Raw genomic sequence first — 22,201 nt, 5'->3', positions numbered from 1 at the left:
CGAACCCACGAATCGTGAGATCATGACCTGAGCGGAAGTCAGACGCTTGACTGACTGGGCCACCCAGGCGCGTCAAGAGATATATATCATTAATGTACAAATAATGTGCTTGTTTTCATGAAGGTAGGTATATAAATTTATTATATTTCAAAAATACCCAGAAAAACTTTAACTTTAATCAGAAATACAAATTACTTCAATACAGTAAAGGGCACTATCTTTAGCCTCCAAAAGTAGAACTGCTAAATATGGCGGCTTGCTCTACAATGTGATTAATGCAATAATGCCTATTAAAGCTGAGTTGAAGAATTATTTGTAAGCTGAGTGAATCATTAGCTATTCTGCTGCTTGCATCATTATATACTTAATGTTTAATTCCAAAAAAACTTACTGCCAAAGCTCTAGCTATTAGATACAATATATGGGTCAGCATTTGCAACCTGATGAAACCAAACACTCAAACTCTCTCCGTGAGAACATGAGCTCATATAAAACAAACAAACAAACAAACAAACAAAAAAGGTTATTTTTGCTAAATTATTTCTAGAATGCCATAGTGCACTTTACTTTAAAAGATAACCATGATCTAGCTAAAACACAGAGTAGGTAGTTTTTACATGTTAGTTTCATTTTCTCTCTTAGAAGATGTCTGGATATATATGTATTTTTAATGAATGTAGCAAAAAAATTAAGAATTTATGATTTGAAATATCTGGAATCAATCCATTTTCAGGAAGAGGTTTTGTTTGTTTGTTTTTTGTTTTTCTTTTTATTAACAATAACACAGACTAAGATCAGAGTTGGTCAGAGTTGGAGGCCATCAACTCTGTGTCATGGTGGAATCTCCTCTAAGAGAATGCCTTGCAAAAAATCATTTCCCTAACTATTTGGCCAAAGACCTGAAATCCCACCTTGAATATACTCGAATATAGGCTGCACTAGTATCCCATTAGTTTATGCAAGGCTGAGATCAAGATCACCTATACAGTATATGTAAGACAAGTATCATCAAAACCTAAAGTAGAATCCTGAACTACCTTTTTCATTTTAGCATGGAAAAAATGAATTCAACTTCCTGTCACTGACACTTCTTTATGGAGACTTATCTAGAAGTAATAGGAAAACACGACATCCAGCAAGACCCTGGAAGATCCCATTATCTGCAAACACCTATGTGCTGGCTGCAAAATGCAGTTGGAGACTGATTCTCACAGTTACAGGGAGTATGTTGTTAAGATCAAAGGGCAAACATGTGCTGCTGGATTTGGAAATCAGAAAAGAAAACTCTTAAAATACAATAACCCTGAGGTAAACAGTTGTCAAGACAACAACAGAGTATGAGAGGGGGAAAGACAGTCATCAAAGAAAGTATAAAACAAACAAAAAAAGTATGAAACCTAATAAATTTGCAATGGCCACTCAGTAAATTGACTGATAAGGTTGGGAGTTTTACTAGGGACTACAAAGGCTCCATTTGGGAGATTAGTAAAACAAAGGATATTTTGTTAACATATCTGACATCTGCTCAGATCACGATTTCACCATTCCTGAGTTCGAGCCCCGTGTCAGGCTCTGTGCTGGCAGCTCGGAGCCTGGAGTCTGCTTAAGATTCTGTGTCTCCCTCTCTCTCTGCCCCTCCCCTGCTCTCTGTCTCTCTGTCTCTCTCTCTCAAAAATAAATAAAATTTAAAAAATTGATTTGATTTGCCTTTAATTCACATATATACTGCTTTTCTAAAATGTTTATTTATTTATTTTAGAGAGGGGGAGAGGCAGAGAGCGATGGGGAGAGAGAATCCGAAGTAGGCTCTGTGCTATCAGCACAGAGTCTGACACAGGGCTCAAACTCACGAATCAGGAGATCATGACCTGAGCCAAAATCAAGACTCATGTGCTTGACCAATTGAGCCACCCAGGCACCCCCATATATACTGCTTTTTAATTTTCTTTCATTTCAAAGGTTTGTTGATGTCCAACATTGCCATCAGTCACCATGTCCTTATATTGATTCAATCAAAATCACTCTCGTTCACCACTTTCTTTTTCATTGTAACTACTATCACTGTAGTTCTGTGCTTCTTCAAGCGTCAGTCTGGGATAGTTTATTTATTGGGCTCTCCACTTCTAGCCTTTGTATTTTCATAGTCCCCTGACACATAAATATCTTTTCTCTCTCATCTATCTCCTTAGAGGCAAAGGCCAGTGAACAGCACATAGAAGACACTTGGAAGTTGTGAGCACATACACGGATGGATGGATGGATGGATGGATGGATGGATGGATAGATAAAGTGACTGACATCTTCATTCCGGATCCATTTGAGCTAACAGAAAAGACCACTTCATAGCCATCACCAGGGACACAACAAGTATACTATTTAACCTCAAATTAACATAGTTTGGGTTTACTGGAAGAAGCCAGTCCTGGGTTTAAAAGGTTTATTAGAATCAACACCTGTGTAAGAAAGAGGGTGGAGGTAGAGTGGAGAATAAGAGCAAGAAGGTGGGCTGCAGACTGTGGAGAACAGGATGATGTAGAACAGCCTCATTGGCCTAATAAGGCCAACTGGGCAGGGAGCTTGGGATTGCCTTTTAGAAATTCTGCCATTGGTCTAAAATGTCTAGTCCTCTAAACCTGCCTGAGTCAGTCAGGGAATGCAGGCTTGCCTGGTGGAGTGTAACCTTAGACCAAGTGGAGTTGTGACAGATTCTGTAGGAGCTGACAAATGGAAGTAGGTGGCTGACTTCATTCCACATGGTTGGGCAGCAAATCCTACCTTGAAGCCACAGTAGGAGGTTCAGTCCCATGGATTTCTTACTGATCAACCCACTTTTATATTGATTTCTAAATGAGAAAAATCTAACAGGTGAGATGATCATTTGCACAGCAAGATGTACAGACTGCTAACCCCAAATGCTTGGTGGTTTACAAATGAGGAGGGGCATATTGGTCAACTAAAGCAACTCTGACTAAGTGAGGAGAGACTAAGTGACTAGTCAAGGGCCTCCCATCTCTCCTAGATCTGTGGAGCCCTTTGCAGAACAGAGAATCTTGAGGTACTTGTTAGAATTCTACTGACTATAAATGTGAAATGCCCCTTCTTAGTCAATTTTCCTCTGACATAGCTCTTATCCATCAGTATGAATTCATGGTGTATGTCACCTATCACTCTTCTTTTGCAATGACTATCATCTGAATACTTAATGGCCAAGGTGATGCCGTATAGTATTTAAAGTTATGGTTTCAAGTGGGAGCCAAGTGAATGCAAGTAGACAATACTTTTACTTTGAAAGTAAGGGCATGACTGAGTCCTCCAAGATTCACTATGACGATATTCATCTTTAAATAAAATTCAAGCAGTTCAATGATTAATTTAAGCAGTCTGCTAAAATTCTGAAAGACTATTATTAAAAGCATTTTTTCTCTATCAGTTTCTATTTGGTTGGAATACTGAAAGTGTTCAGGCTAAAGGTAAAGGTCAAAGAAATTTAAGTAGTAAAATTACATAAAATGAAGAATATCAAAATAAGATAGTTGAATACATTTCATGAAAGTGTTAAAATAAGAAACGCTTACTAATATTGTTAGTTTTAAGTTGGATGCAAATTTAAAAACAAGAAATTCCAACTAGTTGTACCATATTCTGCCTTCTTTTTAAAAGTTTTTTTTTTGTTGTTGTTTATTTTTAGAGAGAAAGAGAGAGCAGAGGAGGGGCAGAGAGAGATAGAGGGAGAGAGAGAATCCCAAGCAGGGTCTGGTGCTGTTAGCATGGAGCCCAAAGAGGGGCTTGAACTCAAGAACCCATGAGATCATGACCTGAGCTGAAACCAAGAGGTGGATGCTTAACCAATTGAGCCACCCCGGTGTTTCATATTCTGCCTTTCTTTTAACTTGAGGGAAATAAATGAATTTTGATTTCTACCACCCTCTGTAAGCATACAGCATAAGTATCAATATGACCTATCTAATGTGAAATGCTCAAAAATAGAGCAATAATTATAGAAAACTAATGGCCACATAAATTAAACCAGGTTGCAATGGGAAAGAAATACATAAGAGATCTCTAGGGCAGCAGGGATGCTATATTTCTGGACCTGAGTGGTAGATACAAGAGTGTTTGTAAATTAATTTCACACAGTTTTATCTAAGTTGTTTCAAGAAGAGCAAAAACCTTTCCAAACAATTAATCAAAAAAGCAACCTCAAATTGATACTGCTGTGGTAGTTGAAAATTATCACCATGGAAGTATCATGTGCACTAAGTACAAATTTAGAAGTGTTTGGGAGTTTCTTTGCAAATGTGGAAGTGATGCTGGCATTTACAAATTGGGAATGTTAACACAAACATCTCCCTACATTATCTCCAAATTAAGATTATAATCAGCAAAGACAGCAGGAAGTAACCTTTAGTAGTCAATAGAGAAAAACCCAATATGCCATTCCCCAAAGTATGTGAACAAAGCCCTTCTTACTAATAACAGATCAACAATACCAATATACTTGTTTGAAGGAATCTAAAATGCAGAATGGACAAACACAGAAGTCAGGATAGGTTTAAAAACAAATCTAAGGATTTAATACAATCACAAAAGGATAAACATAACTGAGCACCAAAAGGAATATTACAAAAGGCGGGGCTAGCGTCCACAGTCCTGCCACCTTCCTCCACACACAGTTCCTACTGAAAGGACAAGCGTGCTGGCAGAAACTAGGCACCAGTGCCAGGGCCGTTCGGGCCTTGCAGAACTTCTGGTGAAGAAGACCAAATCTGCTTTTGCCTGAAAGCCTCAAATGTCTGAAATGCAATTAGAACACCAAGAGGGATTTACAGAATGTCAAACTTAATAAAATACTGGAAGTACCGAAAAGGGGAAACGGCTGTTCCTACTTCAGCTGGAATCTGCTGTGCCCAGAATCCATCCTCTTCTTGATAAAAACAGAATCCCCCTCCCAAGAGTCAACAGGCCACATAGCCATGCAGGTACACACACTTGCACCTAGGCCTGCCCACGGGACTAAGCTTGGGTCAGTGACACATTGGTAAAGGTGATGGGTGAATGTCCTAGATCATCTCCTTAAAAATTTTTGACCTACAGGCCCCGCATTCTATTCTATTAGCATAGAGATAACAGCAGCAGACTTTGGAAGCTGTACATTAAAGGTGACAGAGCTAGCCCACAAGTCCCAGACTACCTTCCCACTTCATTCCGTTGTGTGACGTATGCGGGGAAAAACCCACAGACTAATTAGGCATATTATCTTAAAAACAACCTTTATTTATGTCTATATCTATGTACACATATATCTCTCCATACATACACACCTAAAATTGCATATATTTGCGTAACCAAAGGTAATATATGAAAAGATACTACATTTTTAATATAACATGTGACCATGTATGTGGAATTAAAAGGCAGAAAAGCTATGAATGGTATTTTCAACTTTTGCAATGTTTGAATTGTTATAATAAGCTCCGTTTTGTTATTTAAATGCCTGATTTTCTATGTATAAAGCAATTGAATATTATAACTGCAATCAAACATAATCCTGTTAAGGTATTTCCTTGATTAATCAATTCAAATTTACAAATAGGTAAGGGATTGAGTAGCCAGACAGGGTTTGAGTATGGCAAGTTGAAGAGAACCCGACTAATAGGTCACTAGGCAGCAACTAACTGCGTGGGGATCCGACTTCTCAGAGCTCTGCGAAGACCAGCAATCAGGCAGGTGCTCATAAACAGTAAGGGAGAGACAAAGTACAAGACATTGGAATTTCCTCTAAAATGAAAAGTCTCTAAGCAGGGCAGAGAACTATCACTGGCTCCAAAGAGAATGGGGTTGAAGAGAAGGAAAAAGGAGGAAAAGACAGAAACCAAATCATCTGTGGTTAACTTTTCTTTCTGCAACCTGTGTTAAAAGCACTATGATCTGGGGCACCTGGGTGGCTCAGGTGGTTAAGCTTCTGACTTCGGATCAGGTCATGATCTCACAGTTTGTGAGTCCGAGCCCTGCATTGGGCTCTGTGCTGATGGCTCAGAGCCTGGAGCCTATTTCAGATTGTGTGTCTCCCTCTTGCTCTCTGCCCCTCCCCCAGTCTCTCTCTCTCTCTCAAATAATAAAAAAAAAACATTAAAAATAAAAAAGCACTATGATTTTCATAATCTAAGAAGACATGGTAAATACCATATTGGACGTTCCTGGGCTTTTGAAGTTTCTGTGCAAATTTTAAGTACTAACATGTTGCTATATGTGAATGATGAACAAAGCACAATTACGAAATTTTTCTGTTGATAGTGTATTATAATACACCGGTACCCTATGTTTTGATTAAATATAAATATGCTACTTTCTAATTGAGACTGTGTTACAATCCTATGCGTTGTCTTAACAGATCTACCATGAAAATAACGTTCTTCATAGAATGAAGGTGCCATTACAAACAGCCTTGCACAGACCTAGGTCAAGGAATAAGGAACAGATGATTATATCAGAACAAAGCACAGCCCCTTATGAATTCGACTCCCCCGTACTGCCTATTCTATCTATACACACAACATCAAGAAAGGTGGACAAATACACAGTATTATGTACAACCCAGCCCCCCAAAACATGACAGACAATGTTTCAGGGGAGTATTCCAACACTGTCTTCAGTTACGATCTGTTAGCTGGTTATTGACATATTCTTGAGATTTCCTATTGTCGGCATTTCAGCAGCCACAATGCTAAAATTCTGGATGGCTCACTGTTAATGGACAGCAGGTTTGAGCTAAGAACGTCCTAAATAACTGCTCTTCTTAATATATAAGGGGAGTTTTGAATAACTCAGAAGCTGCTTCTAGCTTCTGTAGAGGTCCTTGGCTCACTTTATACACTTATTTTAAGTATTAATTTAAATGCCCGTTTAAGTACATATTTACAGGCTTTTTTTTTTAATGTTTTATTTTTGAGAGAAAGAACACAGGTGTGCACCAAACAGGGGAGGGGAAGAGAAAGAAGGGGACAGGATCTGAAGCAGGCTCTGTGATAACACCAGAGAGTCCCAGGTGGGGTTGGAACTCACAAACCATGAGATCATGACCTAAGCCAAAGTTCGAAGCTTAACTAACTGAGCTTATTTACAATAAGCCTGTAGGGGCTTATTATGGGGCCCTACAGGCTTATTGTAAATATTGAAATATCCCAAAAAGTCACATACAAAGCAGATATCAATATATACTACAGTTACTAAGGTCACATTGCCAACCTGAATGCATTAATGCTCTACGTGTTTGACTCTGGGTCTGATTCATTCCCTGCTAATCTCCTTTATGTGATGCAAGTTCCTGCCCCTTCAAAAACAGTAAGGTGTCTGGAAGAGGCAGACTAAGAGTACTTTTAAAAATACTAGACTCAGAACCAAAGTTTCCAGGTGCATACTACACAAATACCGAATTATGCACTGACTAAAACAATAATTAGAATCACCTTTCATTATTCCTCATTTTCTTTTTATTGTATTGAATGCTTTAAAAAACAACACAATTCCAATTTAAGTGATTGTCAATGTCAATGTGCTATTATTTTAATAAGAGTGAGCCTAACAAGGTTTATTATGCATCAAAAATGTTTTTGAATCCATAACAGGTTGATAAAATGCTACTGTATAGAGAAAAAGATATAATTAAGAGTTCTACATTCTCAGTTTTAACCAAAAGATCTGCACATTTTAAAATATATTTCTCCGCTAGTGAAATGTTCAGTATATTTGTAATTAAGACCATGGGTTTTACCTCTAAATTTAGAATGGAATAACTATCACATATCAATGAAGAAGGTAGAAAATTACAATTTGTCATTTAAACTTTATTAATGCATTAATTTATCTATATATGCAAAGTCCTTATTTTCCTTTTTTTAATGTCAGAAGACATAAAGAATCCAGTACCTTCAAACCAGCAACTTGCAAAAACACAAAAACAAAAACAAAAACAAGACTGTGACTCATTCTTTTTCAGAAACGATCAAGACGTTTGCCACACAGTATCTTACTCCTGATTACGAAAAACCACAAACTCATATGGAGTTAAGTGACCGACTATATCAGGCAGGACCCAGGAGTCCGTGTGCCAGGAAATTCACAGAGCAGGCTTTAGTGGGAACTTCACTGCTAAAGATACTGAAGCTTCTAAACACCAGCCAATCTCAAATGTGTGGGACCACTTCTCCCAAAGTCATTAGGACTACATTAACTATGTTTTTTGGATACAAAACTGCATTTCATACAGCAAAAAGGGTGACATTAAAATATCTATCTCTGAAGATCAGTGAATTCTACAATCTAAAAGAGAGGTGCCTATAAATATGTAATGTAAGCACCTGACAATTAGATTTTCTGATTGTAATGTTAAGTGCCTGACATTAGGCTTGATTGCAGAGGCATCCACTTCAAAGACATGCATCTGAAATAAACAAATTGCCAGCTATACAACTAGAAGAGCCAGGGTACCCAGGCCAGAGATCTCTGGTTAACCTAGGTAACTGACCCTCTGAATACTTGCTTTTCCCTTCCCTCATTTTAATTTCTGCTCTTATATTTTAAAATCACTAATAAAGAGTGAACCCCTGAAACCCTAGGTACCCCACTCTCAACCCCAATAAAGGCAGAACACCAGGCTTGCACACTCTTTTTACTGGCGGCCTCGCTGTGTGGCCCCGAGTGTGCCTTATACCCTTAAAAACATGTGAGTAATAAACTGTGTTTTTTCAAACTTCCCTGCTGTTTGTTGCTGAGGTGCATCTTGCAGTCATGATAAGAATCACCAAGGTCTCAGTCCAGCCACAAGATGTACTCTGAAAGGGGAAGTGTGTGTGGGGATGCAGCACAAATAGCACAGGTGCAAGTGAATGCTCCCAGCATTTCTAGCCAATAGTCACTATTGATAATGTGAGATTGACCCAAAAGAAAATAGTACAGAATCTTTCTATCTCTGGCTATGACAAGCATTAACCCTTTAATGACTAAGTCTTGAGGGGGCCCAGGGTTCAAAAGGAGCGTTGAAGGCGGGCCAGGCACCAGCGTGAGGACCTAGGACAGTGGCTGGTTACCAACCAACAGAGAAATATTTCAAAGATTTTAACCACTGGCAAAGATATGCACCACTGTGTTCCACGTAATCAGCAGCCATGATTTTAGTTCAACCTCATGTACCAAACAATCCTGCACTATTCTTCCTGTATATTTCCAATCAACCTCTCATTCAGAACATAATATGTGGTTCAACTTGCCTCAAAATACCAAAATCTTCCTCTTCAAGTAATGGGTTATATGCCACATGACATACCAAAACGTGAAAAATAATTTTATTCAATTTTCTTAGTAAACCAACCATGTTGTAACAACAAAATCCTAGGATTTGAAAAGTTAAAGGGTGGGGGAGTGGTGCCTAGGTGACTCAGTGGGTTAAGTGTCTAACTCTTGATATGGACTCAGGTCATGATCTCAGAGTTCATGAGATCAAGCCCCTCATCAGGCTCTGCACTGATAGCGCAGAGCCTGTCTGGAATCATCTCTCTCCCTCTCTCTCTGCCCCTCTCCTGCTTGTTCTCCTTCTGTCTCAAAATAAAGAAACATAAAAAAAAAAATTTTTTTTAAAGAAAAGTTAAAGGAAAGCAAAGTTGTGTGATAGAGATAATGGGATTTGATCTCAAATCTAGGTTATTTCCCTCCATAGCTGGGTAAGGGTTGAAAAGAGAAATAGTGCCTCAATTTCCTCTGCTATAAATTGGGAATTTATACTTTACAATGCAGATCACTTAAGCAGATTGGGTTAGATAATGTATTAGCAAATAAAGCGAACCTACTCTAAAAGAAAGATGGGTAAAGATTCTCACAGCGATGCCATTTTCTAGTGTTAATATCATTTCTTTCCAAATATTTAAGTGTTCCCCTCTTAAACCTAATCTCTCTTGATGGCATTTTCCCTCATTCAGTCCTTTTAGGTCTAGTGCTTCATGAACTTTACTGTGCACATTAATCACCTGAGGATATTTTTAAAACACAGATGTTGTTTCCTAGATCCAGAATGAGATCACAAATTCTGCCTTTTACAGGAGCTCAGTGTCTGTCCAGATCAGCAACCTCAGCATCAAATGGGAACCTGTTCGACATCCAAATGTGCATGCCCCACCCAAGACTTACTAAATCAGCCCCGGTCTGCAGATGGGCTCAGAATCTGTCCTAATAAGCCCCCTGGGTGAGTCATATCTAGGGTCAAGAATGCTCTAGAGCAAGGGTTCTCAACTTTGACTTCCCATTAGATTCAAATGGGGAAGTTTCTAAAATTTGCAATGTGCAGGCGGCCCTCCAGACAAACTATATCATAGTCTCTGGGTTGGACTGAGGCTACTATAGTTTTAAAAAACTTCCCAGTGTCCAGTTTCTACTGTCCAGTCATGAGAAGCACTGCTCTAGAAGGAAAAGAAAAAAATCACCACAATATCTATTTGATAACTAAGGAATTTAGATTTCTTTCATTTGGCTTAAATTTTAATTTTTAATAGCTCATGGTAGCTCCCTTATAAAATAAGTGAAGTTTTTCCTTTGCTCTAAAGTTATTCAAATTAAATTTGGGTATTAAAAACCCAGGGAAGATACCATTTTGAGCAAAAGAGGTATGTGTTAAATGGGATTTAAAAAAATGCATGGAGTACCTCAGAGTTCTGACGTACCACATTTCCAACCATGAAGCCTCAGTTTGTATTTTCTCTTTAAAAATTTTTTTAAAAAATATTTATTTTTAGAGAGAGAGAAAGAGAGAGAGAGCATGAGCAGGGGAAGGAGAGAGAGAGAGAGAGAGAGAGAGAGAGAGAGAGAGAGAATCCCAAGCAGGCCCCACATTGTCAGCACAGAGTCTGGTGTGACACTTGAACTCATGAAACGTGAGACCATTACCAGAGCCGAAACCAAGAGTCAGACGCTTAAACGATCGAACCACCCAGGTGGCCCTGTGTTTGCTATTTTTTTTTTTTTTAAATTTTTTTTTTTCAACATTTTTTATTTTTATTTTTGGGACAGAGAGAGACAGAGCATGAACGGGGGAGGGGCAGAGAGAGAGGGAGACACAGAATCGGAAACAGGCTCCAGGCTCCGAGCCATCAGCCCAGAGCCTGACGCGGGGCTCGAACTCACGGACCGCGAGATCGTGACCTGGCTGAAGTCGGACGCTCAACCGACTGCGCCACCCAGGCGCCCCTGTGTTTGCTATTTTAACAAAGAGGACTACTAACTCAGGTTAACCTTCTGGTCACCTGAAACATACAGGTGAAATCAACTCTTGATTTTACAAAAGTAAACACCCTATGTTGGGGATTAATCACAGTAAAATAGTAAGATGTTTTTGGCATCCTTAGGATTTCCATGAAATTAATCTCCCAAAGCCATAACCTTCATTCTTTGCAAGGTCTGGGTAAAGTGCCAGTCAAACTTACAAAGCAACACAAAGCATCAAGACTTTATTCTCAATTATAAGCTCCTTCAGGATATAAAGTTCCCCTCTCCTCAACTTGCTGTGCAGAAAAAGGGATTACAACATTCTGGCATCTCTTAATCAATTTGTCCTCTGCATGAATTCCCAGATCAGATACATTTTCAAACATAAAAATAAACATCAATACTGAAACATAATATTAATGATGTGGAAATTCCCCAAAGCAATCCTTAACCCTATGATAAATGAACTGCCCCTGTCCATTCTTCCCCTCACTTCAGGGTGGATCCAATCATTCTCTTAATAGAAGAAAATTCCCATCTCTATAGTAGCCACTGGAATAATTCTGGAGATCTAAAATAGTGATTTTAAAACTAATGCCAATTCTAGAACATTTACTCAGTTATTGCAACATGCCACCACAGGGACTGTTCTAGGCAAGTACCTTACAACTATTTTCACATTAAATTCTCACAATCACCATCTGCTCCAATCATCATATCCTCAGAAATGCTTTATCTGTCTGATACACGGAGGTACCCCTTACTTTCCATCTCATTAAACTTATATAATTTCCTCATTAATCTATGATATAATAGTATTTATCAATTTTTGTTTCTTCCATTACAATAGAAGCTCCATGAGGCCAGGAACTTTGTTTTGACCTCAATTCTAGAAGAAAACCAGGTTTATTATTGCCACTTTGTAGATACTGAATGAATGAATGAATGAATGAGAAAACTAGTCGAGAAACAAGAAGCCTTCTCATGAACAAAAGGGATAATTTTGGAAGCACAAGTTTTTGGTGGTAGGGAATGACTGGCTAACCTCATTACTGTTCAAAAGTCATGGATGTTGCATTTTTTCACTGGCTCAGAACCAAGCAATGGCTCCTCACTTCATTCAATGTAAAAATTCAAATCCTTAACCCCAAAGGTCCCATTGGGTCTGGGGCTGCTGTTACCTCTCCAACCCTTTCTCCTAAATTCCTCCCTTGGCTCCTTCTACTTAGGTTGCACAGGCCTCTTTGTAAGCATCCACCTGGATGACCCTGCATCAGCTATCCCCTTGGTCTGAAAGGATATTACCAGATATCTTTTGAACTGCACTCTCTCCTTCCCATCTCTCAGATCCCATCCTCTTAAGGGAAACACTCCTTATCACACTATACTTTACTGAGACCTAGTCACTCCCTCTCTGGTACTCCCCAAGACCTTACCCTGTTCTTGTACTTTTTGCTATAACCTCCAACAATAACCACGTACCAGACTTACCCTTTATTATGTGTACTGTTTCTTGTCTCTTTTCCCCTGCTACACTCTAAGCTCCACAGGGCAGGTATCATTTTGTGATCTCTGAAGTAACCCCTAGTGCTTAGAATGGTGTCTGGTACGTGGTGGACATTCAATAAATACTTGTTGAATGAAAGAATGAATGCCTCAGTCATTATTCACAATGTCAAATTGCTAACAGATAATAATGTTAAAGTTGGGGCACCTGGGTAGCTCAGTCGGTTAAGCGTCTGACTCTTGATTTTGGCTCAGGTCAGGATCTCATGGTTCGTGAATTCGAGCCCCACATCGGATTCCATGCTGACGGCACGGCGCCTGCTTGGGATTCTCTCTCTCCCTCTCTCTCTGCCTCCTCTCTGCTCACATGTGTGCACACACATGCACTCTCTCTCTCAAAATAAATAAACTTTAGGGGTGCCTAGGTAGCTCAGTCTGTTAAGCATCTGACTTCAGCTAGGTCATGATCTCACGGTTTGTGAGTTTGAGCACCACATCTGATTCTCTGCTGTCAGCACAGAGCCTACTTCAGATCCTCTGTCCCGTTCTCTCTCTCTACCTCTCCCCTACTTGCTGTTTCTCTCAAGATAAATAAACTTAAAAAAAAAAATAAACGTTTATCATTTAGCCAAAGAAGATGTAATTATAGACCTATTACAATTTCCAAAACTGTATCTTCTCCCTCATTATTTTATATTGATTTATTGGTTAGGGGCCACGTGCAGACATTTTAGACATTCACTAATTTTACCAATAATAAGTTAAAACTTTCTCTTCAAGGTAGATTGTTTCTTAGGATGCATTTCACAAATCTTTACCTAGGTAAGGGAATTCCTGTTATTCCATATGGGGTATATTTCTTGATCCATTCCCAAAATCTAAAGAGTATAACTTATTTAAGATCTATAAATGCACTTAATATAATTATAAACTATACTCCTTGGTGCAAAAAAGGCAATAGAGAAACTAGTGTGTCTGTGTGTATCCCTCCTTCTCTCTCTCTCCCCTTCCCCCCCCCCGCCATACACCCCTACATTGGTATTTCATATGCAAAAAGTAAAAATAAGAAAAATCAAGGAGAATAAGGTTGAATTAATTAGAACATAAGGAAGATAAGTTAACCTAGAATAGAGTTTGATCTGTAAAGCAGCATCCCTGACTCTCTCAAAAATCATTCTTTTTAAGTTCATTTATTTATTTTGAAAAAGAGAGAAAGCACCAGCATGGGAGGGACAGAGAAGAGAGGGAGAGAGAGAAACCCAAGCAGGCCCTGAGCTGTCAGCACAGAGCATGATGCAGGGCTCTATCCCACCAACCATGAGATCGTGACCTGAGCTAAAGTTAAGAGTTGGATGCTTAACGAACTGAACCACCCAGGTGCCCCCCTCAAAAGCCATTCTTAATATCATTTAAGCAATTTTATAAACAGATACAAAAATTCCTCATAAAACTATATACTTCTAAAACATAATGAATTTTGTTTCAATAAACACATTTCTTTTGTAGGAAAAGAAAATATTTTAATTTCTACAAAGAATATATGGTTTCCTTTTTGAAATTTTATTGATGTGAAATGTACAACTTCAAAAAACCACTTTAGCAGTTGTTTTAATACTGGATTTCAATTTAATACATTGATTTGAAGACTTTTGCAAACACTATCAATTTAAAATATCTGAAAGGGTTACAGGATATCTCTTAACTACCCATATACGATAAGCTTATTTTTTAAAGACTTTACTTTTAAGCAATCTCTACACCCAACATGGGGCTTGAACTCACAACGCCGAGATCAAGGGTTGCATGCTCTACTGCCTGAACCAGCCAGGTGCCCCATAAGCTTATTTTTAGGTAAAAATCATGTTCTGTTGTTTACTGATAGTAATTATAACACAGGCTTTTTCAGCGAAACTGTAAACATTAACCATGGACACTATGAGTTTTTGACTCATCAATAAAAATAACTGAATATCCAAGTTCTTATTGAGTACACTTTAATTACTATCATTACTACATGTCAGACATGAAATCTTCATTAATGGGTATGTGTCTTTGTGAGAGAGAGAGAGAGAGAGAGAGAGAGATGCAAAACAACAGGAGAGAAATCACACCATTCCATTTCTTATTCCTTGTAAAGTCTACATATGACAGTGCATATAAAAAAGTATAACTATAATAAAGATTTCTGTATGATTCTATACAACCTAAGTAGTGTTAAAACAAGGTGACTAAGTACATAATCATTGGAAACAGAAATTTGGTTTATCCATTATCAAGAGACAGACAAAGAGCATGAGCATTGGAGGGGTAGAGAGAGGGGGAGACACAGAATCCGAAGCAGGCTCCAGGCTCTGAGCTGTCAGCACAGAGCTGATGCAGGGCTCAAACTCACAGACCACGAGATCATTAGCCTGAGCCAAAGTTGGATGCTTAACCCACTGAGCCACCCAGGCGCCACCAATTAACATTTGAGTGAGCTTGGACAAGTTATATCACACTATGGCCCTTAGATACCTCTTCTATAAAGCAGAGGTGAAAATCTTAAAAGCATCCACTTCCCAGGGCTGTTGTATGGATTTCATGATATCTAACCTATGATCTAGGACCCCACCTGTGTTAATAGCTGTTGACCTCATGCTTCCTGTATGTGTCCAAGCTTTGATTTGCATAACATCACCTCTCCTAGCTCTCTTCTGTCTCAGTTATGGATATCAAAGCATGCAAGACTCACAATCTGCTCCTGCTGCTCTTTCAGCTTCTCAGTTCTGCCTTGCCAGTAATGATCCAACCAAAAACACCAAAAATATCACCCCCAAAGACAAGGCTGTTTCAACTTCCATACCTAGTATTACACACTTGTAATACTCTTTGACCACATCACCATCCCTCCCATAGATATATACAACCTTCATCCCCAGATTTTTGGGGGAATTTGGGGAAAAGGCAACTAGGGTGTGCAGCCTCTGAACTGAAGGCTCATGAGTGTGGAAGGGACCATTATTAGTGGCAGCAGACACATTAGCATGAGTAATAGTGGATATAGCTCTATATCTATAGAGCTCTATAGCTCTATAGTGGATATAACTTATAGCTCTTAGGCCAGCTGAGCCAATCTGAATGTGACAAAGTCTAAAGCAACAAAATAAGAAGCCATGCAGGTTAGCCCCCAAGGGGAACCACAATATGAAATGGTCATGCATGAGTAAAAGAAAGCAAAACATGATGGGATGAGTGTTTTATTTTGTACTGAACCCATGCACTCCAATATGGACAAATTAGATGCCACAAAAAAAAAAAAAAAAAAAAAAAAAAAAAAAAAAAAGGAATCAATTTAGGACGAACACTGGCAAGTCTAATTTGTCCTTTGAGATTTTACTCAGAAACCTGAGTAAATAGCCATCCCCAATTTCCCCAAGACATTATCAGTTGCTCCTATTGCAATGCCTTTTGTATTCACCTCTTGGCACCAAAGAGTATATAAAAAACACTGTTTAAAGTTCACCTTTACTACACTGACCTCCATCTCAAAGGACCCCTTTCTAATTTATCTTTTCCTACCCAAAAGATGTGGCAGATCACACATAGATTACCCACAATAAATATAATAGATGAAAACAAATCAAAGAGTAATATTTTTTCCCAAGAGAAATTCTGAGGTGAGAGGGAAGCTCTCACCTTTCCTGGTGGAAGACCTCTTTTATCTCAATGAGATTCAAGATGGAAAGTCTACAGAAAGGCAAAGCCAGCTTTGGAGAGTTGACAGAAGACCTGATGTTATGCACTATGGGAAACTAGATGAGGAGTTAACAATGAATGCATCAGTAAAAGGTTTGCTAATATTAAGGTTCCACAGAGTTCTCATGATTCTTGTTCATCTGGGTGCACAGGAAAGCCTTTTGGAGCCCAATTATGATTTTCAAAGTTTCTAAATTACTTCTAAAAGCTCTACTTTATCCCACACTTGCTGAGGGTTGGGATGGAGCTTAGGGGTAATGAAGGTAAGCAGGGTGGGGAAATCCAGGTAAGAGCGAACGAGTCTCAAGGCTGAAAGGAAGTACACAATAACGACAAGGAAAGAAAAAAAAAAAAAAAAAGATAATCAATTATAGCACTTCCTCCTTGTAGAGACTGTCTTCAGGTCTCCTTACCATCCTGTTAGTTGACCAGACGTCAACACACTGACACAGTGAAGTCTGTTCCAGCCCCTGTTAGAACCAATTATTCCCCTGTCCCAGAAACAATCTTGTCCACCCAGTATTTAGTGAAACTATTTCTCTCCTCACCCTGGTAATGAGGTCTGAGTCTTCATTAGCTTTAAGACATTCGTGGATAAATTATTCATGATTTTTATTGGTGAGTTCAAAGCTAGACCTTCCATAGCGCTCTGGGCAAAGTGTAAATTTGTGGACTGAAGTAAAGTTAAACTTTTATGAACAAGGTCAGCAATGTACAAAAAGACAGAATGTCTCCCAGGACAGAGGCACAGAGTTCAGTGCTTGACAGGAGCCTAAAGCAAAACCATTAAAATTTTGTTTTTAAATGTCAACACAAGACAGGCTGTTAGCATCAAAAGAGAAAAATGGGAGTCTGCATAGTGTAACTTAGATGATTTTACCCATCAACATATGCAAGAGACAAAGAAGCTGGAGGTCTGCAGAACTCCATGAACTGTGTCCTGGCTACGGCCACACTTTTCACTGGATGCAACATTTCCAGTACCATTTCTCTCCCTTCTAATTCCTAACACAGAAGTCAGTCTTTGACTATGAATACACCAAAGAGTAATAACCCCACTACTAGTTAATAAATTATCACACTGAGCACATACACCAACACTAATCTTCAGCGTACAATTCCCTCCAATGCTACTTCTCATTATAAACATTTTTAACAAACTTGATTGCTCTACCCATTGGTGTCTTACAATTTGGAAAATCAAATCTGCTCAGGGTGTAATTTAAAAGTAGAATTTCTGGTCCCACACGGTAAGAAATCTAGAATCATGTTTTCACCAAGGTGTATTTGAATTTCCCTGAGTCTGTTAAAGCTACATGTAACAAAATCATATTGTTTGGAAACTCATTATGCTGATGTTTCTCATTTTCATTTAATACTTATTTAACATTTCCTTTGTGCCAGTTCCTGTCCAATTAACTCAATAGTTATTAACTCAGGGCATTTCTTACTATTACAGATGGGATTCTGTAGATAGGTTCTGCTATTGTCTCCATTTTACAGATGAGAAAACAGAGAGGCTCAAAAGATTAAATAAGTTCACCACAGTTAACAGAGCAAGGATTCAAACCCACGTAACCTAGCTTCAGTATATGCTAGTTACCACTATCAAGCTGTTTCTCATGGGAACCATGCTGCATTTAGAACTTTTAAAAAGACCTTTAGGCCCAAAGTCATTATTTTAGATGTCTCTCCATTTAACATTTTACAAGGGTGTAAAACATAAACTCATTATACTTCACTGTCAGATACAAAAGAATCTCTTACCAGTTATCTCTGTTATCACAGAAAAGAATATCGGTGAAAAATGACACAGGTTTAGATGATTTAAAGCTGAGGTGGCAGGTGAGCTGAGCATTTATTCCACTGGAAGACCCTGTGATGACACAGCCTTTTGGAAACGTTACAGAAAGAGGTTGAGCCTCATCACCATCAAGAAGGCTCACTGTGGGAATCTGGACATCTAAAGTGGAATCTCTGTTTAAAATTAAAAAAAAAAAAATAGCTCAAAATCCAAGCAAGTCACTGGATGTAAATGTGTCTCCCTCTGTTTATTGAACCATCCGAACAATTAAACAAGTATTTAAAATAATATACCCAATTATTAAAGATATTTTGCATCATCTCTTACATTCTGGTCCCAATATAAGTAAGATGGATAATATATTAAATTGACCACATAAGATGATCCAAAGCTCCTTTTGTCCTCTAAGAACTAAAATAGAGGATTAAGACACCTGATTAAATACAATGTGCTTTTATCGATAGCCATGACATAAACAGTATTGCCCTTAAATATATCCTTATAGAAATTTACCAAAAATTACCACTTTGACAGCTAATGCTTTAATGAATATGGACTAAATATAATATTAAAAGATGCATAAACACATATAATTTTTAATGTGGATACTATTAAGCACTTGTATACATATACTATGAATATTTTCTCATCATTACTAAAAATTCCACTTAACGTTCTTCACACATTTCATTATATACCTATAATTCATTTAAACAATCTAAAATGTTTATGATTTCTAATAACACAATATGTAGTATACACTTTTAAATATAATACTTGAGCAACGCCTGGGTGGCTCAGTTAGTTAAGCATCCGATTCTTGTTTTTGGCTAAGGTCATGATCTCGCAGTTCTAGAGAAAGAGCCTCGCGTTGGGCTCTGCACTGACAGCACAGAACCTGCTTGGGATTCTCTCTCTCCCTTTCTCTCTGTCCCTCCCCTGCTCTCTATCTCTCTCAAAATAAATAAAATTTAACAATAAATAAATACTGGATAACTTTTAGTGCTCAATAAATATTTAACCATATTACTCAAAATTTTATTGTATATGTAGGCTCCTATAGCAAATAAGAAGTATTACTAAAGGGGAATCATATTTCCCTAATATGTTAATTAGAATGAAGATTATTCAGCTAATTAACTTTAAAAAGTAAAGAAAGATCCCAACTTAAATTACTCAAGCTGATCGGGTTCACTAGGTAAAAAATTAAAAATGTAATTTACAAATCAGGTTTAAATCCAATTCTGTTGTTAATTAGCTACATGTCACTGGATAATTCATTAATGCTGTTGATTTGACCGTTCATACAATGAGGAGACTGGGTTATATCATCTCTATAGTCCCTGTTACATGTTCATTTCATTATATCATATTTTTCAAGATTCAACTTTTGACTTGAGATCATTTTTAAATTTGTTTTTAATATTCATTTATTTTTGAGAGAGAAAGAGAGAGACAGAGTGCAACTGAGGGAGGAATAGAGAAAGAGGGAGACACAGAATCTGAAGCTGGCTCAAGGCCCTGAGCTGTCAGTGCAAAGTTTGAGTTCGAACCCCACATCATCAGTCTCTGTGCTGACAGCTCAGAGCCTTGAGCCAGCTTTGGATTCTGTCTCCCTCTCTGTCTTTGCCCCTTCCCTACATACATACACACTCTCTCTCTCAAAAATAAATAAACATTAAAAATAATTTTAATAAAAAGAGACTGAACTAGAGAAGCGCTGAGGTACATACAAGACCTAGACGTTTATGAAAATAATGCTTATAGGCAATTCACAATGGTGCACAATTCCTCACAATTTATATAATTTTAACATGTCAACTAGCTAATCTTTACTTCTTTATAGATAGGTGTATATTTCTAAGTAAAAGTTTGTTTGGGTTTCTTTTTTTGTTGTTTTATTTGAAGGATACCAACATACATAGTCTTGCTTGACTTAAAAAAAAATTATCTCAATATTTTGTTCCTAAGATTCCTAACATAGTTGTCTCATTAGCTGAAGTTCATCCACTTCACAGCTATAGCTATATTCATGTACACATATATCACAAATTATTATCCTTTTACCTGTCACAGGACATTAGTGCAGTTCCCAGATTTTGCTATTCTGAATAATACTACTATGAACAAAGTCAAACATATAGTACACAAGTGCAAGAGGTTTTCTTGCATACACTATCAAGTGCATTTGCTGGGCTGTGAAATATGCAGATTAAACACTTTGCAGATTATTATCCAGTGTGGCCCTAACTCATTGACATTGTAACTGGGACCTGACTTCTTAATGTTTACCTACCTTTAACAGGCAAAATGCTTATCTTATTGTAGTCTCTAATTTTCATTTCCAAATTTACAAAAAGGCCAATTACATGTTTTCAGATGTTCATTATCTACTTAGGAATCTTCTTCTGTGAAGTACTTATCAAAGTTTTTTGGCAACATTTCTGCTGAGTGATTTGATTTTTAAAAAAAATTTTTTTAATGTTTATTTTCGTGAGAGAGAGACAGAGACAGAGCACAAGCAGGGGAGGTGCAGAGAGAGAGGGAGACACAGCAGCCTGGAATCCAAAGCAGGCTCCAGGCTCTGAGCTGTCAGCACAGAGCCAGATGTGGGCCTCGAACTCACAAACTGTGAGATCATGACCTGAGCTGAAGTCAGAAGCTTAACCAACTGAGCCACCCAGGCATCCCTGGTGATTTGATATTGTTCTAATTTTTATCATTTACTTTTTTATTAGCATGAATTTAAGTCTTGCAAGAAATCCTTCTCTACCTACAAATGTTAAAATTGTTTGCCAAAATATTTTCTTTAATTTTTCCTTAAATGTGAAATTTAAGACTTTACTCCATTTGTAATGGATCTTTTTGTATTATGTAAGACAGGAATCCAATTTGAAATATTCCACACAAATAATCAATTGTTCCAGTACCATTTACTGAATAGTAACTTATTTTCTTCCAAGATCTATAATACTATTTATGTCAAATAATCAGTATCTATTCATGTATGGGCTTTCTCCAAGTCTCTTTTTTCTATGTCTTTGGTCATTTTACCTATCACTATACAACTATCATATTGGTTTAGTCTTGATATTTTATAAGGCAAGTCCTTATTCTTCTTCTGGAGTGGTTTGGCTATTCTAGACCCTTGATTCTTCCATGTAAAATTTAGAATTTTCCTTGTTAATCTCCATGAAAAATTTTATTTAAATTTTTATTGCAGTCGTATGAAATATGTAAAGTGATTTGTGAAGAAATGTCTTTTTAACAATACTGAATACTCCAAGTCATGAATATGGTGTAAATCTTCATTTACTTATGAGTTCTTTGACTTAAGTTTTATAATTTTCTCTATATAGTTCCATATAGTTCTTCCACATCTTTTGTTTGATTTATTCCTATTATTGTTAATTTTTAATGTTTTTATAAACAGTAATTTTAAAGTTCCACATCGTAAATGTTGTATGCTGAAATGCCATGTATTTTATTATTGGACTTATATTTGTCTATTTTGATAAATGACCTTCATAGCTTTATCTAATCTACAGATAGTGACAGTGCTTATGTACCTACTCTTACATATTTTATTTCACTTAACTCCCTGGATGAATTAGGTTTTTCAGAAAAATGTGTTAGGGAGGCAGTGATTACAGCCATCCTTGTCTTTTCGTTTTTACTCAAAGGGAATTGACTTATGTTCCAGTATCCAAGATAATACCACTTCTAGATTCATGATAGAAAATTTCAACAATTTAAAGAATATCTCTTTTATTCCTGATTAAGAATTTTATCATGAATGGTATTGTAATTTTATCAAATGCTTTTTTCTTCTGCATCTATGGAAATAATCATATCATTATTCTCTTTAATTCGTAAATGTGATAGATGAAATAAAAAGGTATTTTA

At 37.5% G+C, this 22,201-nt stretch overlaps 1 protein-coding gene across 1 annotated transcript in view; it reads right to left on the bottom strand.

Annotated features, from left to right (window-relative positions):
• CFAP47 (cilia and flagella associated protein 47) overlaps nucleotides 1-22,201 on the bottom strand; it is a 540,470-nt gene that overhangs the window by 371,933 nt on the left and 146,336 nt on the right. The window contains exon 26 of the mRNA XM_058712583.1: nucleotides 18,259-18,468. Within this exon, the coding sequence (XP_058568566.1) occupies nucleotides 18,259-18,468 (210 nt within the window). The remainder of the gene's footprint in view (nucleotides 1-18,258; nucleotides 18,469-22,201) is intronic.

Source organism: Neofelis nebulosa, chromosome X (assembly GCF_028018385.1).
Source record: "Neofelis nebulosa isolate mNeoNeb1 chromosome X, mNeoNeb1.pri, whole genome shotgun sequence".
NCBI lineage: Eukaryota > Metazoa > Chordata > Mammalia > Carnivora > Felidae > Neofelis > Neofelis nebulosa.
The sequence above is the reverse complement of the archived record's forward strand: the minus strand, read 5'-3'. Positions and strand labels throughout refer to the sequence as shown.